The sequence below is a fragment of the Sorex fumeus genome, unplaced genomic scaffold, assembly GCF_029834395.1.
Source record: "Sorex fumeus unplaced genomic scaffold, SorFum_2.1 ptg000039l, whole genome shotgun sequence".
In the NCBI taxonomy this organism is placed as follows: domain Eukaryota; kingdom Metazoa; phylum Chordata; class Mammalia; order Eulipotyphla; family Soricidae; genus Sorex; species Sorex fumeus.
The window spans coordinates 33,180,180-33,201,060 of NW_026606096.1; the positions used below are offsets into that span (position 1 = coordinate 33,180,180).

General features: G+C 49.1%; 1 protein-coding gene across 5 annotated transcripts in view; it reads left to right on the forward strand.

Annotated features, from left to right (window-relative positions):
* The window catches only part of ZNF827 (zinc finger protein 827), a 192,766-nt gene that overhangs the window by 128,263 nt on the left and 43,622 nt on the right, over nt 1-20,881 (forward strand). For all 5 annotated transcript variants that reach the window (XM_056118996.1, XM_056118995.1, XM_056118992.1 and 2 more), the window contains exon 8: nt 2,281-2,384. In XM_056118996.1, coding sequence (XP_055974971.1) covers nt 2,281-2,384 — 104 coding nt within the window. The remainder of the gene's footprint in view (nt 1-2,280; nt 2,385-20,881) is intronic.

A 20,881-nucleotide genomic window follows, 5' to 3' on the forward strand; every position in this document is an offset into this window, starting at 1 on the left:
CACAATCTCTGCAGTAAGCAGGGCCACTTTCCAGCTGTCCTTCAGAGGACACCTCTTGGGGCTCTTGGGGGCCCCTAAGGGTCAGTTTCCACATCTCAGTGAACGGTTCCTGCAGCTCCTCTGAGTTCTCCAAACTCAGGCTCGTTTCTATAGCCCAGAGCCAAGTAATATGCAGGTCCATTGGCTGGCCTGTTCTCTGGGCCAGCCGGTCACATTCTCCATGCAAACTGCCCCGCTTGGCACGAGGACATCTCTGTCACAGGCCGTGGTGGCCTCCACACCGCAGGGAGAGACCCAGCAAGCGACTCCCCCAGCCAAGGCTGCGCGGGCCATTCCATGCAGTTGGTGCAGAATTTGACGCACCCTGAGGTCCCATATTCCGAGGGCTGTGTCCCGAGCTGTGCTGCTGGCCTGGGCTGTATTAGGGACTCTGGCCGGGGCCAGAAAACTCAGGCCAGAGAGAGAGCCCAGAGGACCAGGGAGGCCTGGCTTCCCCCAGGAAATTGCCCTGCGCATCACTGGGATGCATTGCACCCCACACCTCCAGAGGAGGGGAAGAGAAGCTCACACAGGTAGCACAGGGCATGGTGATGGAGCGAGGCCCTTTGTTCCCTAGCACTCACTTGTTCTCTGGGTTGCAGAATGCGGCGTCTGCGGAGGGAGTTCAGGGAGCTCGGGGCTAATGAGGTGGGAAGGGAGCCCGGAAGGAGGATGGAAGAACCTCCACAGTGGTCCAGCGCTGGGTGGGGGAGCGCATCCGCGGGGGAGAGAGCTGGACGTGCGAAGGGGTCCTGCATCCTAAACAAGCTGTTGTCTGTTTCCTCTCGAGTTTTTAAGGGTACAACTGGGAATTCCCCTCATTACCCAGGGTCAGATGAACCTTTCAGAGTCAGACCTTCCTCTCCATGCATTTTTGTGTATTATACTTTGGGCCAACTAGTGAGAAATGTTGATTAATTTCTGCTCCACCTCCGAGGAGACGGCTACACAGCTACACACTTGAAACAAACAAAACGAACAGCTCAGGTGTTGAGACCCTACAGGGTATCCATCAGGCACTGTGCACGCCACATCCCCCCCCCCCCCCCCCAGACCGTCCACCCTCGCTGCGGTGCGGACTCGGCCTCGTAGAGACAAGAAACTAAGGTTCAGAGAGGTCTGTTCGTGCCAGATCACCAGCCTTAAGGTGGTGGGGTGGAGATCTCGCCCCGGAACGGGCAGCTCACCAGCACGTGTGCTGCCGGACCTGCCGGTATCCTCCGTTTTCTGCCACTTGCAGGTGATCCGATGTTTGACACAGAACATCTGCTGTTTTATGCCCCCTCGCCCTGTACCTATGGAAAGCTTATTTGTTCAGCCTATTTAATTGGGGCTTCTGATGGAGAGAGAAAATAAAAATCAGAACACACTCAGTGGTGTTAACTCTCACCAGCCCTGTGAAAGTAGTGTGAAGGGTGAATGTGTTATTTTGCTTGTATAACACAGATATGTGTCTTCTATCTTCATCATAATATTCCCTTTTAACTTTGAATAATAATGGTTGTGGCTTTGACGCCTGCTGGGGAAAGGCACAGCAGTCCCGTGGGGCCAGGGACTTGAGGGAGGGGGGCCCAGGTCTGTATCGTGAGGGATTCTCAGTTTGGTGGGCTGGCCTGATCCCTGCCAGCTGCCTTTCTGGGCGCATTCAGCCAATCAGAGGCCGCGGGGCCGGTGTTCTCACCATCCCTTCCGGTCACCACTGTGGCTGAACATCGTCCCTTCGGATCCCGGAGAGTTCCCGGTGCAGCCCCCAGGTCTAGGGGGACAGTCCTGTCTCCTTCAGGGTGGGCGCTTTGTCCCAGGGCTGTTATGACCCCTGAAGGTCCAGGTGACATGCCCGGCCCCTCCATCCCTGCTCTGTGAGGAATCTACACTGGCCTTTGGGGGTCCCCCCAGGACCTTTGGGGTCTTCCCAGTGGCTGGTCTTCACTAGGCTCATCCCTCGGGGACTTACTGTGCAAGAGTCAAACCTGGCTCCCGCAGCCGGGCGTGGTGTTCGAGAGAGGATGGAAAGCACAGATGGTGCCTGTCTGAGGCAATTTATTTTCTTTCTCCATTTTAAGCACATCTTATGAAAAAAAAAATTTTTTTTTAGAGAAAGAGGAATAAAACAAGTGTCCAGCATATGTGTGTGTGTGTGTGTGTGTGTGTGTGAGTGTGTGTGCATGTGTGGTGTCGGGGGCCAGATGTTTGGGTATCTTGAATAACTCTAACGTACTAAACCTCCCTCCTCCTCCCCAGCCCTTTCTTTTCAGAAGATACATTTAGACAATCACCATTCACCTCCAATTCAAAAGATCTGCTGCCCAGTGACCCTCTCCTCCCAGGAAGAATATCAGCGCCAGGTATGGAAATGCAGTTGCCTTTGCTTCCGGCATGGGTTGCTTACAAATGCCTTGTTGTTGTTGTTGTTGTTGTTGTTGTCGGGCTGTGTGACTCTGCAGATCCTTTCGGCTTCAGTGTGATCCTTATTGCTTGGAAGCTGACAGTTTGGAAAAAAGTGGGAGGAACATGATCGAAGCCTCCACCAAAAGAATAAAAAAAAACAAAACAATGGAACCTCCTCCAAATCAAAATTAAACAGAGACCCCCGACAAGCCTTGGTCTCTTCCGGTGGCTGGTCGGGCCCTGCTGTGAATTTTTTTTCCCCCCTTTGCAGTTGTGAAGTCGAAACGGGCAGGAATGTGTTTCAGCGTGCCCGTTGTTTCACACTGGCAGCTGGGAAGGGCCAAGGAGGGCGGGTACAGACATGACCTTCATGGGCAATGCCCTGACCGCTCACCGGTTTCCATGGAAGTGCCCTCGCAAGGAGGGAGGAACGTTCCTTCCATCTTTATGTTTTGTGTGGGGGTCACTGCCAGGAGTGCTGGTGTGGGAGGCTGGGAGTCTCTCTCAGAGCTGGTCAGCCTGGGATGGGGTACGGGGGGACCGGGGACCAAACCCGGGGCCTGGCACTCACCAGGTGTGTGGCGTACCACTCGTTGCGGCCTCCCCCGAATTTCCTCTTCCTTCTGAGAGTCTCTGCGTAACTCCACCACATTTTTAAACCTCAGCATCCTGCAGGATTCTGTCCCAGCTCTTGCTTTTTGATTCCTGCTTTCTAGAACGTGTGTGTGATCCCTGGGCCCCGGGTGGGAGCTCCCCAAGATATCAAGCAGGTCATTTGAGAAGCCTGGCACTGGAGCCCGTGCCCCAGACTGGCCCCTGGCCGCACCCCCGCGCCCCCCTCCCCCCACCAACGCCTGCAGCCAGGACCTTGCCAGCTGCCTGGAGACTTGGGCCAGTGCCCAGGATGCGTTTGTCCGGAGCGCACCCCCTAGTGGCCGCGTGCCGGGTCTCTGGGCTCTTTTGTCCTGCGCTAGGGGCGGGTGGGTGGGACCAGCTGATGGCCTGGGGGGCAGCTGCAGGGGGCGGCGCTCCACTGCTCCACCGACTGGCACTGGGCCTCTGGGGAAGCGCAGCACCGAGTCCCATCTTCTTGAAGAATCCTGACCCCAGGATTGATAGCACAGTGGTAGGGCGTTTGCCTTGCACGCGGCCGACTTGGGTTCGATTCCCAGCATCCCATATGGTCCCCTGAGCACTGCCAGGGGTGACTCCTGGGTGCAGAGCCAGGAGTAACCCCTGTGCATCGCTGGGTGTGACCCAAAAAGCAAAAAAAAAATGAAAAAAAGAATCCTGACGGGGGTGGGGGGGGGTGGACTCGCAGACCGTTCCAAGTGGTTTTCTGGGAAAAGGGACCCCATTGCCCAGGCAGAGCCAGCTCCTCTCTGCCATCTGCCCAAGGTCTGGGTGGCCTCTGCCTGGAGCGTGGGGGTGGCCTGCCTGGTCCCAGAGAGGGGCAGGGCCTTCGGGTCAGCCGATCCTCAGCCTCTCTGGGAGGGCCCACTCCGGACCCCCCCCCCCCTCCCCACCCAGTGGCAGCCTTGACCCGTGTCTGTCCATCCCATCACCCTGCTAGTGGATTGCAACTTTGTAGTGTCTGCATCACTGTCCAGAACTGGTCAGAGCGCTGGGACCTGGTCACGACCGCAGGCTATGTAGGGTAGATTCGCAGAGACCCCACCCCCCCAACTCCACTGCATTCTCCCAGCCACCCTGGCTGGGCTGGGCTGGGCTGGGCTGGGCTGGCTGCATTTTAAAAGGAGTTTGTTGATGACGGGGGGGGGGGGGGGGGGGGGGGGGGGTTGGAGTGCGCCTCTGTGGAGCTGCGTGGAAGAAGGTTTCGCTGTGTTTGCCCCAAGGAAGTCCCAGTGAGATGAGTGGCTCACTTCTCAAAGTTTAGATCCTGCAAGGATGCTCCCGCTCCGTCTTGGAACTTCCCTGAAGCCTTTCCTGGGGCAGAGGGGTAGGCAGAATGACTTGAGGATAAGCAAGACGGACTTAAAAAACATTAGCGCCCCCCCCAGCCGGAAAATGTAAAAATAATAATAATAAATTTCAGCCAGGTGAAAAATGCTTTGAAACTTTAAAACTTCAAGTGCTAAGGACACCTCATGCTCATGACCTTCTCTCATCTGAGGATGGAAGGGCGGAAGGAACCCTCAGTCATGGCCGGAATCGTGGAACCACCCGTCTGAGTTAAGGGAAGACTGTGCTGGACCCTTCTCAAGAAACTGCCTTGCTCCAGTCTGGACGGTGATCAGTGGCAATTTTATACCTCCCATAACTGCTCCTGACCCCCACACACAAACCTTTAGCCACAGCTTTAGAGTTTTTAACTTTAGAGTTCGACTAGTTGCTGATTTTTATTTTTTTAATGTTACCTGGTGAGAAAAACCTAACTAAGGGAGGGAGAACTATTGAAAGCCTTCATGTGCCGTATCAAGGGTAAAATCCATAGTTCTGTGGCAGAGAGAGATCAGCCGGCCTGGTTATGACGGCCCCCTGCACTGTGACCCACGCTTGGTGTGTACACCATTTCTTTTGTTGTTGTTGTTGTTGTTGTTGTTTGTTTTTTGGTTTTTTTTTTTGCTTTTTTTTGTTTTTTGTTTTTTAAGGGCCTGTCAGTTGTACATTTTTTTTAAATTTTTTAATTTTTATTAGTGAGACACCATGAGGTACCGTGTTGTAGACTTACAATTTTTTGTGCTTGGGTTTCAATTGTACAATGATCAAACACCCATCCCTCCACCAGTGCCCATTTCCCACCACCACGGATCCCAGTATCCCTCCCACTCCCCATCCCCCCCATCCCCTATCCCACCCTACCACTGTGGCAGGGCATTCCCTTTTGTTCTCTCTCTCCTTTTGGGTGTTGTGGTTCACAAAAGAGGCATTGAGTGGCAATCATGTTTGGTCTATAGTCTACTTTCATCATGCTTCTCCCATCCTGGGAGGATCCTCCCAACACCCTTTATTTGGTGTGCACCGTTTCATAAGCCTGAAATCAGAAAACATATGAACCCCCAAGTCCACGTGGGCCCAGGGCTCAGAAAGGTACCACAGCCCTTTGCTTACTCAACACTTCTCTGCTAATTGCATGGCTGGGGTTAAGGACACTGACGATCCAGTGATGAGACTGAAGGTTCTGGGATAGACAAGACACTCGGATTCCTGTCCAAGATGAGGGGCAGCCAATTGCTGAGTCACTGGAGAAGATGGGCAAGAGAGAGTCACCAGGGTGGGGTGTTGACACTGCCCCAGGCTGCCGTATGAAGGGGCCACAGAGGCAGACAAGGGCTGGCCAGTGGTTCAGGGGAGACTGCTCAACTTTGCTGTGAACAAAGTTCTGGGGCCCAGAGAGCCGGCTTCGGTGACTCAGCAGAAAATTGTTGTTAGTGGAGAAATAGAATCCTGGGAGCCCCTAGAATTCTTCCTGGGGTAAACATGACTATTAACAGACGGTTTTTATTTGTGATGGACTTAGCAAACCTCTCCTTTCCGTAGATAACATGATGATAAATTTCTGCCCAGAGAATTAGCTTCGATTCCCAATTAGTAGAGCCCATCATGGGGGAGACTTATTCCGCCAGGTTCCAATGTAGTAAATCTTCTGCAGAAGGTGAAGAAACCCCTCAGCATCCACCCAGCGGAGCCTGAGGATGCAGCCAGAGAGACACTTTCCATCTGAAGCCTCTATCCGCTCCCCAGCATCTCTAGAGGAAATCCCGGGGACAGGCAAAGGGCAGTGGCAGTGAAGGCTCTGAGTGTGTCCCCTGCCCAGAGACACAGAGGCAGCAAGAGGGGTGAAGGGACAGAGGACAGGACTGGGGAAGCAAGGGTAGAAATGGAGAATGACCTAGACGACAGGCATCGAGAGAGACAGCTGTGCCCATCCCAGAGATGTGAACACACCCAGAGCTTCCCGATGGTCTGGCCGTGTGCGTTACACAGCTGCTCCCATCCCAGAGATACGAATACACCCAGAATTTCCAAGCGTTTATGGCCACCGTGCTCTCGAGGCTGACTTTCCCGAGGTCAGACAAGACTTCTTTACCTTGAATCAGTGCCTACTGCACATGTCCCAAACAAAGGCAGCGCCTGGGACCGTAGGGAAAGCGGGGGGGGGGGGGGCGGGGGGGGGAGAAATCCCTGCGGCTGGCCTCTTATCTTGAAGGGACACAGGGACCAAGTTTCTTTCAAGGATGGAAGGAAGGATGGACTGGGAGCAGCCCAGGGTTGGGCTGGTTGCGTCACTGACCAAAAAAAAAATGCTTCCCCGAGATGGGGCCATAGGTTTTCCTGGGTCTCACTGGCCTGAGCTCACTCCTGAAAGATTCGCATGCACTGAGGCAAGGCGCTGGGCTCTGGTGTGTCTCTGGGCTTGCAAAAAGATTGACCCGTTAGGTACTGGTGAACCCGCAACTCTTTCTGCTCTCTCGTCATTCGTCAGCAAGAAGAAGGGCTCTCCTGGACGTGCGCTCCATCTCTGGGTGCCCTGGCTTTCCTGTTGTGGAGTGCCAGCATGTCTGCTCCGTGTTAAGCCAGAAACCAAAGGCCCACCCGGCTCTGGGGGCAGGGACGTGGGCATCGCGGAGTCTTGGGTCTGGATGTGGCCGTTTTCACTTTCTGAGTGGGCTGAGTTCAGAGGCCACCAAACTGAACAGTGATTACATCGATAAATCCTGCTCCAGTTCTTTGCTCACTTTTCTTTAAAAATTTTTTTTTTCTTTCTTGTTGCTATATATTTTTTCATAAATTACAGACTAGAAGAAAAGATCAGGGCAGAGGGGTGGGATTTTATTTCTTGAAGGGCCTGCTGTGCCAATCAGGATTTGATAGTGAATAAAAAGACTAGTTTGGAACTGTTGGCCTTGTCCCCTGAGCACCGATAGTCATTTTCGCTCTTTTCTGCCCATCCATCAAGTACAAGTGGTTCAACAGTGGACACTTTTCTGGGATCTAAGCGGTTCCTTCCCTGGAGTTGCCTTCAGCGCTGCTGGCCTGTGTGAGCACCTCTTTCTGATGATCAGCGGAACAGCCACGTTTTTCTGGGGGCGCCCCTTCCTTTGGGTGCCAACAGCCTGGATCCCATCACCGGAGACACACCTCCAAAGCTGCCCTGGATTACAGCAAAGGGTTTGCTTCAATCCCTTTTCAAACACAGCAGATTCCTTTTCAATTCAGGCTAAGTCGCGGATAAACAATATCACACGGAGTGTGGCTGTGTTTCATTTTGCAGCTTAAGCTCCTCCTTGCTGGTGAAACAAATTCATCCTGTACAGAGAAGGCAGCCACATTAGCAAGGAGCCATGAGGCCGCCAGGCACCCAGCACCCCCGTCATCTCACTGAATTCCGGAAACGTCTCTTTGAGGCAGAGGAATACGCTCCGTTTGCGGATGACTGGAGGGAGCTTCCGAGACATCCAGTTACTTGCCTGTTCAGCTGAGATGTGATTGTCACATTACATGGTCTTGGTTGCAACTAGTGTTTCCCAAAGTGGTTGATACTTCGGATGCAGATCAAAGAGGGGGCGCTATCCTGGAGGGACACTTTCTGTTGGTCTGATTAAAGAAGGTAGATTTCTAGGAGGGACACTGAGTGATTGCTTTTATGATAAGGGAACAGTGGAAAGTAAGCTTGGGGACCTCTGGCTTAAGGCATATAGCATCATCTATATATAACATGTGTCATATATACACATGAATATATAGACACACATCTATATTCATGTATATATAGGTAGGGCTTCAATGACCGCTTCCGTCTCAACAGAATCAAAGGCCTTCTTTAAATCAATGAACGTTAAGCAGAGCGGCATCTTGAACTCCCGAGAAACCTCAATGAGTTTGGTTATCGTGTGGATATGGTCGATGGTGCTGAATCCTTTGCGGAACCCTGCTTGCTCACATGGTTGTCCTTCATCTAGTGTTCTGCCAATCCTATTCAGGATGACTCGAGTGAACAACTTGTAGATGACAGACAATAGGCAGATCGGGCGATAGTTGCCAATGTCATGGATGTCTCCCTTCTTGAACAGTAGTACGGTCCTGCTGGTTTTCCATTGAGATGGAACCTTGCATTCAGACAGGTAGTGAGTGAAGAGCCGAGCCAGTGTATTGATGAGTACTGACGGCAGGTTCTTCAGGTGTTCAGGTCTGACCTTGTCTGGGCCGGGTGCCAATCAGGGCATTCAAGCCCAATACATCAGGATCCTCCGTGAGCTGTATTGCGGATTCACTACCAGGATCTCACCATTCTACAAAGAAGTGATCGTTGATGTCAAGAGAGGGGTGCGGCAGGGTGATACCATTTCACCAAAACTCTTCAGTGCCACCCTCGAGAACATCATGCGACAACTGGAATGGGAAGGAATGGGAGTGAAGATAGATGGTCGGCAACTACACCACCTCCGCTTTGCTGATGACATTGTTTTAATAACACCAAACATCAGCCAAGCGGCACAAATGCTGGCCGACTTTGACCGTGAGTGTGGAAAGGTAGGACTACAGCTGAATCTTACGAAGACAATGTTTATGAGAAACAGCCTCGTTCCTGACGCCCCATTCGCTCTCAACGGAACGACCATCTCCGAATGCAACAGCTATGTGTACCTAGGTCGAGAGGTCAACATGACAAATGACCTGGCACCCGAGCTGCGCAGGAGGAAGAGAGCGGCTTGGAACGCCTTCAAGAACGTCGAAGAAATAGCTAAGAGGACGAAGAACCTCCGGCTCCGGGCACATCTCTTTGATTCCACTGTTCTTCCTGCATTAACATATGCCTCAGAGACCTGGGCCCTACGCAAACAAGATGAGAATGCCATTCAGGTCTCCCAAAGAAGAATAGAAAGAGCTATGCTTGGAATATCACGTTTCACTCAAATGAGAGAACGAATCCGGAGTTCTGACATCCGTCGACGATCAAGGATCAGGGACGCTGTCTCATTTGCCAAGGTGTCGAAAATCAGATGGGCTGGTCACGTAATGAGATTTAAAGATGACCGTTGGACTAGAGCTGTTACTGATTGGATTCCACGGGATGTCAAGAGACCGCGTGGCCGCCCACCTACCAGATGGTCAGACTTCTTTGTCAAGGTCATGAACGATCGGTTTGAGGCCCTCCATGTTCCCGGAGCGAAGAGATGCCATTGGGCTACACTAGCACGCGACAGGGACAAATGGAGACGTTACTGGCGCCCGCTCGAGCAAATCGACGACTAACGGGAAGTTAAGTGATTAAGTGATATAGGTAGAGTTTCTAAAGAGGTGAACATGATATGTATAAATACATACGTGTATATATATCAAAATGATCACCTCTTTAGAAATTCTGCCACCTCCAAAGAATTGGCAGAAGGGACAAATGGCTGCCAATCCATGGATTTACTTAGCATCCATCACGTTGCAGTCATATGTTGGTTCCTTTTGATGAAAAATTTAAGGTCCACTCCTTGCCTCACCAGGCTTAGATACGCAGTGTTGTTCACTACGGTTGCAGACCCGCCTTCTGTAAGCGTGTTAGTGACGCAGAGAGGTTCAGTAACTTGTCCCGTGAGGCACACTGGGAGCAGAGCTTGGGCGTACCAACCCAGAGCTGCCCACACGCTGCCCGGTGCCCTAGTCTGGCACCCTCTGAGTGCGAATCCAGGTCTCACGGTGCCCAGGGGAGGCCCTCTCTCTAGGCTTTACCCTCCACATGCCCCCAACAGTGGACATCTGGGGCAATATTCAGGGGTCTCCTTTTTCTCAGCCAGAATATAAAGCAATCCTTTGAGGGAGCTTTCAGGCCATTTACACAACACGTGTGTGTGTGTGTGTGTGTGTGTGTGTGTGTATGCAAAGGTGATTCTTAGATGCCTTTTCTTTCCACGTCAGCCTCCTCCTTTTTGGCTCTGTGATAGATAGCCTAGATGCTCTGTGACTGCTTGGCAGAGCGACTTGGAATGTGCCTAACTCAGTTAAGAGCGTGGCAGCAGCCGCTCGCCTTGCCTTCCCGTGATGTCTGATGGAGTGTCTGGACCATCCGTGTCACCTCCTGAACCGTGAAAGGATCCCTCGCCTGAGTAGCGCCTAATGCTGCTCTTGGTGGCGATCCAGTCAGAGCACACAAGGAGCACTTGCAGATCAGAATTGGGAAGGAGGACCTAGGTTCAGTGCTTGCCCACTGTTCAGCAGAGAGAAGAAACTAACTCCAAACTTCACACATCTCTGACGGAAGGGCAGAGTGGGGGAAGGGCACACCCAACAGCGCTCAAGTCAGGGCGTACTCCTGCCTCTGCTCCGGGGACCGTATGAGGTGCCCAGGTTGACCAAATGCAAGGCAAGCACCCAACCTGCCATACTATCTCTCCAGACCCCACATCATCCCCTCCTTCCTTTTTCTGTTCTGTTTTGGGGGCCACACCCAGCAGTGCTCAGGGGTCACTCCTTGCTCTTGCTTAGGGATCACTGCTGGCGGGAATTGAGTGACTGCATGGGGTGTCAGATATCAAACCCGAGTGTGTGCGTGCAAGAGCAAATACCCTACTTGCTGTACTATCACTCTGCCTCCCCCCCTCCCCCATTGTTAAAAGAAACTACTATGTGTAACAATGCTCTAGCCTCAGCCCATCTTCCTAAAGTTCCTTCATAGGACCAAAACTATGCGCAGGTCCAGGGGAAATCAGAGTCTAGATAGAGACTTGAGAAATTCTACCACCTCCAAAGAATTGACAAGTCACCATAAATCATTTTTGAAAGACACAATATTGGTAGTGATAGTGACCAGCAAGAGACACATGAAGGGCTTGGCTGGTCTTGGAATTTATCTGGGGGCTTGATCACCAGCACGTGTAATTTTGTGCAAATTCATCAAGCTACGTCCTTAGGACAGTATGCTTGCATTTGTTGGGGCTAATTGGCTTGTTCCTAAACAGTTGGGTCTAGTTGCCAAGTCCTCACCTCCAGACCATCAAGACGGCCACACTTCCTCTTTACACTCACAACAGTGATGACAAGACAGTAGCCTTTCCATTGGGTGACTTGTCATTGGCAGAGACATTTCCATTTATAACACCAATATGTTGCCATGACACGTTGGTTGGCGTGTCTGATTCCTGGTGCGTTTTGAACTTTGAAAGCATTTCCCACAACCTTGAGCACTTCCCTCTATCATTGCTGCTGTGAGCTCAGTTCCTTTTAGCTGTTTTCTAGAGGGAGAAGATGTCAGTATTACAGAATCTCCTGATCTAGATGCTGATCCTGAGGCTAAAAGTGGCATGCTGACTGGTTACCCCTCTGGCCCTCTCCAGCCGAGTTTGTCCTAGTCAGCACGTAGGTGAATTCCAAAAGAAGGCTGTTGATTCCACTTTCTCTGTGGAGAAAAGGCTTGCATTAAGGACTTGGTATCTGAGTGAACCCGTATCAGAAGGATACCAAAGTTGAGAGAATGTGATATGACACCTAAGCCTTATGTAGTCTTATCAGTGTTAACTCAATGAAAAAAAATTAGTTCTATAGGTAGCACTGTAGCACTGTCCTCCCGTTGTTCATCGATTTGTTCGAGCGGGCACCAGTAACATCTCACAACAAATTGTGAGACTTGCCGTTACGGTGTTTGGCATATCAAATACGTCACGGGGAGCTTGCCAGGCTTTGCCATGCGGGCGAGATACTCTCAGTAGCTTGCCAGGCTCTCCGAGAGGGGCAGAGGAATCGAACTCTGGTCAGCCATATTGGCTGCATGCAAGGCAAATGCCCTACCTGCTGTGCTATCGCATAGATAACGATGGATGAATGGATGGATGGACAGATGGATGCACATGATAGACGGATACATACATATATCTACCCATACAAATAAACAATTCATTAATTCTTTGCAGACCAACATTTGTGGAATTCACCCCCTGAGATGCAGGCACATTTTTAAAAGCATGGTAACCTCTTCAAAGGAGAACATTAAGCCTGATATAGATCCCCCACCTGCCCATCGATAGGAAGCCACAAAGACTGCGGAAACCTCAGCGGTTGTGTGGCCAGGCTCTTTGACCTCGGCCCAGAGGAGGACACAGGAATGAGTCACTTGGTATCAGACAGAACCGTCAACAATTTCACTTTCCGTACCCTGTGGGAAATGGTCACATCCTGCTCACACCCCAGCTGGAGTGAGGTCAGTGGGTACTGGTTGTCCCTGGGGCTGATCCCACCTGGGGTCAGGCGTTGTCCGCTGTGCTCCTGGGAACTTTCCAAGCAGCATTTACCAGGCCCCATCAGGGCCTGTGATTGTGCCTTCCCTTTTGCCAAGACTCCTGAGTTGCCTTGAGAAGGAACGATGCTCTAAAAAGCCCAATTTCAGGGGTCTGGAGAGATAGTACAGCGGGTAGGGCATTTGCCTTGCATGTGGCTGACGCGGGTTCAATTCCCAGCAATCCCATATGGTCCCCTGAGCACTGCCAGGAGTAACTCCTGAGTGCAGAGCCAAAAAGCAAAATAAATAAATAAATAAAAATAGAAAGCCCAATTCCTGCATGTGTGCAATGAGTGATGGAGAGTATTTGTTTGAAAACTGCGATGTGGTGACCCCGGCTTCAGCGTGGGGTTGGCTAATTCAATCTACAAGGCCTTTTCTCTATATCCAATATGGTTCTTCCATTCCTTTGCTAACAAAAATACGTAGTCTCATTTCACGCCATTTCTTCTTTATGTTTGTTCCTCTGCAGGGCAGCAACCTGCCCTCAGGTAAACGGGGGGGGGGGGTATGCAGGGGGGAGAATAAGCAAAAGATATTCCATTGCAAATGAGAACTCTTCCCAGGGAAGCCTTTTCTGCATGCCCGTGGGTCAGCATTGAAAGACGCCCCTCTCCGGCTCAGCTCTTGACAGCCCACTGGAATGATCAGAAGCGGCTCTGGCTTCCTTTGGGGGTGATACCGGGAGAAATCCTCCCCACACACCCCATTTTCTTTTGCAAGGCACCTGGCATTTCTCTTCTGTGTCACCCAGAAAGAGATGGAATCTGGAAGCACACAAGCCCAGCCCACCAGCCTTTGCATGTGATATAGATGTTAGGTTTTTCTGAATGCTCTGGGATTCATGACTGACCCCTCTCACTCCTGCCAAGATCACTGTAACCCTTTAAAGTCAGCAGGTCCCAAACTAAGGCAATGCTTGCCTGCCCCACATCTCTGGAGCCATTCTTTTATTTTTTTTTATTTGTTTTAGTTTTTGGACCACACCCAGCAATGCTCAGGGGTCATTCCTGGCTCTGCACTCAGGAATCACTCCTAGTGATGTTTGGGGGACCATATGGGTTGCTGGGGACTGAATCCAGATCAGTTGCGTACAAGGCAAACGCCCTTCCCACTGTGCTATCGCTCCAGCCCCTCTTTTTGCATTTTTGCGTCATCGTCTCTATTATTACTTTCTCTTAACCCTCCACTTCTGTCCCATCAACGTAGCCTGTGTTACCTCTCTCCTGGATCTCTCCTAAATGCATTTGGAGGGGAGGGGGTGGAGAAATAGGGTGGTACGAGGGCGCCTGATGGCCAATCCCAGTGGTGCACAGCTCAGCATTGTCCAGCCACCAGGGTCACATCCAGCCATATTCGGAGGGGGAGGTGGTGGCATGTGGTACCAAAGATCAAACCCTTGTATATGCAAAGCAAGTGCTTGGGTCCTTTGGACTCTCTCCAGCCCCTGAATACACTCTGTTCTTTCTTGGTTTTTGTTTGTTTTTTTTTGGGGGGGGGTCACACCTGGCGATGCTCAGGGGTTACTCCTGGCTCATGCACTCAGGAATTGCTCCTGGCGGTGCTCAGGGGACCATATGGGATGCTGGGAATCGAACCTGTGTCGGCCATGTTGGCTGCATGCGAAGCAAACTCCCTACCTGCTGTGCTATCGCTCCAACCCCACACTCTGTTCTTTCAAGTGCAGTTCTTTCAAGTCTCCATCGTTAATCTTCTAGATTATGATGGCTTCCCATGTCCCCCCCAACCCCTGTCTCCATTGTACCTCTTCTAAACCATCTCTCACCCTGCAGCCAGACAAACTAGCAGGTAGGTTGCTTGGTCTTGCGCTCCACTCCCGGGTTGCCCACTGCCGCCCTAGCCCTGGTGACCCTGGGCTCACTCACTGCTGACCACTCCCTAATCATCAGCTGGTGTCTGCCTCTTGAGACATGCTTCCCTGCATTCCAACGCGGGATTAACTGCTCTCCCTTTGATGTCCCTGGGGATTTAGAATTTCCTGTTTACCCATCAGCCTTCATTTACTTCGCTTCAAGTTCCGCCATGACCATAACCTGCCTCATGGCCCTTTAGATCACCCGGAAGGTAGCACCTAGCTTAGCTCCTCAACAAATCTTGGAAGCAAGTAGATCGCCGAAAACTGGTCCCTTGTAGACTGTGTATTGTCTTCAGGGGACAGCTGGTCACAGCTGTTTTTAACCACAAGTTAAGGTGAGTCCCTTTATAAGTATTAGGGGTGTGGTCGAAGTATTATACTTTAATAGGTAATTGCCTTGCATGTACCAAATCTGGGTTCAATTTTCCCTGGCACTACATGTGGTCCCCCCTAAGCCCCACCAGTGAGCAACCCCAGTGTGTCCTCCCCCTCCCCCACTGGAAAAAGAAAAAGAAAAGCAAATCTACCTGAATGATATGATACCATAGTTTGCAAAAATGTATGCCTAGAAGAAAGAAGACAGAAAGGACAGTTTTAGAAATATTCATTATCATTATTATTATTCTATGACTGAACCACCCATGCATCTATTATTATTATCTATTATTATCTATTATTAACTATTATATATTATTAACTATTATTATATCTATTAACTATTATCTATTATTAACTATTATTATCTATTATCTATTATTATCTAGCTTAGTCAGAATGTTCAATGATTTTAACTCTACTCTTTTGAGGCTTCTGTTTTCAGAAGAAGCATATATTATTTTTTTATAGCCAGAAAACATCAATAAGCTCTTTTCTTGTTGAACAAAGGAGAGACTATCTTGTCTGTTCTTGACACCAGATCTCTCCAGAAGTTTCTATCAAGGCTATGCCCAGAGCTTTGGGGCCAGACCAGCAAGAGCAGAACCACATGTAAATGTGATGACCTTCCCCCTGCCCCCCAAATGACAGGCTAAAAATCACTGGAATGGAAAGAGACATATTCAGCCGGAAGAGGGGCAACACTGAGAACAAATTGTGAGGGTGTTTGGAAAATAATGGGGTCCTGTCTTCGGGTCCTGGATTTCCTGGACAGTTCCTGACTACTTCCTGGTGGCCTCCTCCCCCTCCATACTCTTCATCTACCTTTTTCTCCTCCAGGTCTTTCTAGTCCAAATGACTGAAGCATCTATAGACTGAGTCTAGTTCCCCAACAGAGAGGCTCCAGGCGTGAGTGAGGGTCTCTTCGTCCCCTGAGTGGAATTAAGCACAGGGACGTTCTTGGAAACATTTCTGCGTGAGCAGTGGTGCGATTCCTATCAGAGAACCTGTCTCTGCTACAGGCCAGGGAGAAAGACCTGAACGACAGGAGAATCCGAGAGTTGGCTAGCCCAGCGGTAGAATGATTTGCAAAAAGAGAGATTGGACCCAAACCCTGGCTGGCAGTCTTGGCCCGAGTGTGATTGCAGGAGTGAATAGGTCATGTGGCTTTCAGGTAAAGTATTTTGTCTCCGAGGCAAAATGACTCATACACGTTACATTTACTCATTGTTTACTCATTCTGTACATACTGTGGAGGTGTTTGCCCAAAGAAAAGTCAGGGGAAATTTTCACTCTCACCAACAAAAATAAATAAATAAAAGTTCTCTTGCAAATGCTTTCACCATGGAGGCCTGCTTTCCGGTATGTGGAAGTTATTTTTCACACTATTTTTGGCCAAATTGTTGGTGTTTTTTTTTTCCATTTTTATGAAACATGTTAATTTTTTAAAAGCTCCCTGGTCTAGCTCCCAACTGTTACTTTTTATCACTCGAAAATGTGGTATTTTAAAAATATCATCACTGGTGTCATACTAAGACTTGTCTCGGATTCCATGCCTTTCATAGTAATTAATGTGGGTTTTAGTTTAAAAGCGTTTGGATCGTGGATAAAAAGAAGAAAACAAAAGTTCACCAAAATGTTCATAACAGTTGTCTCTGGGTGAGTTGGAAAGTGAGCATGTGGGTCCCCAGTCCGCCTCCCACAAACACATACACTTGTCTTGGTTTCTCCAGTGTCTTGTAACGAGCACATAGAAATCCCAGTGATTGGAGGGTCAAGTGTGGCATATAGGGATCAGACTCTCAGTGCTGTGAGTGATGCCCAGTGATTTTCACCGTCCCACATGTGGCAGGCCTTACCATCTTGGGAGGTATTAAGCAAGTATGAGCGGAGTTGTGTCCAAAATTTCGAAGTTACAGATCAGGTAAGATAGTCACAAAGAGCTGGGAAATCCTCCTGGGAAGCCCACGTTTGACCACGGATCATTTAAACCCCGGTTTCAGTTTGAGTCCTCGATAAGCTTCCTCGGGGAATGAAGTTTGAAGGCGACCTATTTTTAACCTTAGGAGGGAGATGAATGAATCAAATTTATCCGAGGGCTGCAGCTGTTGGAGTTCCATGGCATCCTGTTCTGCAGTGTGGTCATTGCAGACGGGGTTCGTGGGACGAAACAGTTACACTCTTGTCCTGAACTGCTTGGGGTTTAAGTCATGATTCCGTGGCTGCCGGGGGAGGGTCTGTTCGTTGTTTTGTCAAGGAGAAAGAGCATTTTCATTTTTGTGGCACCTATTTCCTTTCCTAACATCAACAACAAAAAGCCCGTTAGCAGAGCAGAACCGTTAGCTTTCCACCCCTCTACCCCCACCTCCCCAGACAACTTTTAGCCCTCTCCATCACTAAAAATGGAGATTTTCGTAGATAAGAGTCTAACAGGAAAGAATTGGGGTATCTAAGTATTTGACAAGCAGAGTAAAAAAAAAAACTGTTGTAAAGGTGGAGAGGAAGATCACACATTGATTCAAACAATCCTTTTTCAGTAGCAATCATGTGTTCAGGACTCTTCAAGTCCTAAAGAAATCATGCTTAAAACAAGCCCCCGGGGCTGGAGCAATAGCACAGCGGGTAGGGCATTTGCCTTGCACATGGCCGACCTGAGTTCGATTCCCAGCATCCCATATGGTCCCCTGAGCACTGCCAGGGGTAATTCCTGAGTGCAGAGCCAGGAATAACCCTTGTGCATTGCTGGGTGTGACCCAAAAAGCAAAAAGAAAAAAAAACAAGCCCCCGCCCTTAGGGGCTTGAAATCATAATGAGTTTGGGGCTTAGAAACAATTATTCAGTGAGTATCTTAACCTATACACAGGTACCTGGACCATTATATAGAAGAGCAGCATTACAGAATAGGAAGCTACGCAGAAGCCGGAGCTATGAAGGCTAACCAACAAGGCGAGGCGCTGAGTAGAGTGGTCAGGGTAGCTGCCCCCAAGCTGGTGCTGTGCAGGCAAGGAGCAGAGCAAGTCGCGTCTTGGGGTCCTTTGAAGTAACAGCAAGAGGGACTGGTGAGGTCGGAGTGATGGGAAACAGGGCCTCTGTAGCCCAGTCCGGAATGGCAGGGCCATGGGCTTTTGTGTGTCAGGGGCCATTAGAATGTGGGGGACACGGAAGGGACATGATCTCACTCCCATTTCACAGAGTTAATCTGACTTGTACTTGTTTAATCTTTAAAGCCCTAATAAAGTCCCCTGCAAGCCTTAATGGAAAGAGAGAGTCCCAGCCTAAAGATAAGAAAAGGCAAAGAAAGTTAATTTAATTTGCTGGGTATTATTTTTTATAGTGAGATGGGACCCACGCATAGCTCTTTAATAATTAAATATTGATGGTGAAGTCTGCCCAGTATTTATCTCACTTAGTTTTTCTTTTTATTAAGTTATAAAAGAGGGAATATATCTTTATGATGTTTCATTGAAATTTGGCAGGGGGAGGTGGTTCTTCATTTTAAATAACTAAGTAAAGCTGTTTCGCTGAATATTTATGGGGGAAGGTCTGCAAAACTCATCCTGATAACCAAGAAGACTCAGAGAGTTATAGAACTTGAAATCTGAATTTTAAAAAATAATAATAATGAAGAACAGGAGACAAACCCATTGTTTAGAATTCATCATAGAAGAGAGAACGCTGGCATAGAAAGGTGAATTTAGCTTCATACAAGAATTGCTCCGGCATTATTTATAAAGAGCTATGTCAGGAAACTATTAATTCACCAATAAAACTGCACATTTCTCTAACAAATGCTTACAAAGCATGCCTCGAGGCTATTGTATATGTGTGTTTTCCCAGCACTGCCATTGGAGAAGTGATTTACAATCCTAAAATCACTAATGATGGCATTTTACAAATGTTGTACCAAATTAGACTGTGTAAGACAATAACATCCATTATTCGCCACTGAATTCCTAAATATTTCTTGTATCTCTGCACTACGGACCATCAGAAGGGCTTCCCATTTGCTTCACAATTTCATGGAAATTAGACCGAACACAGCATTTTTTTTTACCCCCTATACTTGGGAGCATTGCCAAGTACTAAGCCAGCAGCGACCTCATCATTTCCCACAGTAACCCCCATCGCTGATGGCCTCCCATTCAAGAACACCTTTGGGCTAACTACACCGCTTCCTCCACCTCTCCAATCGCCCTCAGCAACTGAGATCACTTTTTCAAAGATTTTATTTGTTCCCCGTGTAATCTGAAGAAATGTCGGCTAGGCCCGGCTTTTCCAGACTTGCAATGTGTAAATACATGGCTCGGCTCAATTTGTGTCTTGAATGGTTTGTAGCCACCAGAATAGAGGAGGTGATTACCCAGTCTAGACCTGCTGGTGGACCATTCTTTAGTGAAAGCGTTCAGAGACCGTTTGCTGGTGTGAGATGCTGTGTTTCAGTGTAAGTCTTGCAGTGCAAGCTGTGAGGCCAGCTACTTAACACCAAGCTGGTGGCTGAGTCTGAATTACAGTTTCCTCCAGGACGATGTGAGCCCCAAATACCACCAGGGTGAGGGGTAAGGTGGAGAAAGGAGAAATATGCATGGCCACGTGTGTACGCGTGCGCGCAACATTACTCCTTGGCTTGTGGGAGCAATCTGGATCTCTCAAAAGCCTTCACTGTTTTAAATAGAAATTTCCACTTAAGAGATTTTATAGTTAAGAAAATTCTTAGTTGACTAACCATCCCCTGATAATAGGAAGCCCCTCTTCGGAGTAGTGCCAGCAAATAATAGGACACGTTCTCACAGAAATAAATGGGTGTGAGGAAAACAGCAGCCATTTCAAGAGACTGGATTTTCTTCCTCTTTTTTCCCCCCCCTTTCTGGTTTTTGGTATGCATAAATAACCCAGAATGTTCCTGGGCTTAGCGCACTGAATGCATTTAAGTCATTTTCATTTTATTGGGGGAACTGGAACCGAGCTGCAGTTAGACCTTTGGGAAATCATTACTAGCTGAAGCTAAATGATATTGCTGACTCTATTACATTCTTGGGGAGTCATATACACTGATTCATAAGGAATTCTTTGATCAATTGGAAAGCCTTTACTGCTCAGAACGCAGGCAGAGAAAACTTCTCCCAGGTCTGACGGCGTGCTTGGGGTTCTCGTGATGATGATATTAACTCCTCTCCCTCTCCATCCGTGACACTTTCTAAATCCGTTGGCAAACAGCTGGATTCCAGCGTGACTGCCTTTATTTGTGCAATTGAAGAGCAAGGAGAGATCCTGAGACGCTGTTTGCTAACAAAGAAGTCATTTTCTTCCTCGCTCGGTGCTGCTGAACCAGCTTGAGTGCTTTTTCCCCCTCAGATTACCCAGTTTGGTGGCACAGAAGAGATTTCTAGAAGAAAGATCTGCATCGGGAGAAGAATATTTGTTATCTGCTGTATTGGCTTTAATAGACCCAGCATCCATTTCACACAGGTTTAAGTAGGAGGTGGTGGGGGACAGGGGGCAGGGGCAGATTAAATGACAAAATGCAAATGCAGAGATAGGTCGTCTGGTCGCTGAAGACAATAGGGACATGAATCCATCTTTCTCTGTGTCCCGTACCTCATGTTCTCTAAGTTATCCTGTTTGATTTTACTCTTTATTATGTTGGTTGAGACCTACTAAGGTCATTTTCCCAACCTGCCAGGCAACTGTAACCAGAAAGGTGAACATCCTCAAGCTGTTGCAGTTGCCTCTCCAGGCTTTGAATTCCCCTTCTAGCAAACCTTCATGCCCACTTCGGTGTTGACTCAACAAAGCGGTGTATGCCAAACCCTTGGTAGAATCAGACTCTCATCCTTGTTGAGATGATTAGTTCATTCTCCAGCCAGAGCCTCGAAGCTGGCCCCTTCTTGTAAAGAATTAAGCAACACAGAGGAATCAAACCCTTTCCCAGCATGACCAGTGAGATTCAGCCTTATCTCGGGTAGAAGAGAAAAAGTGGT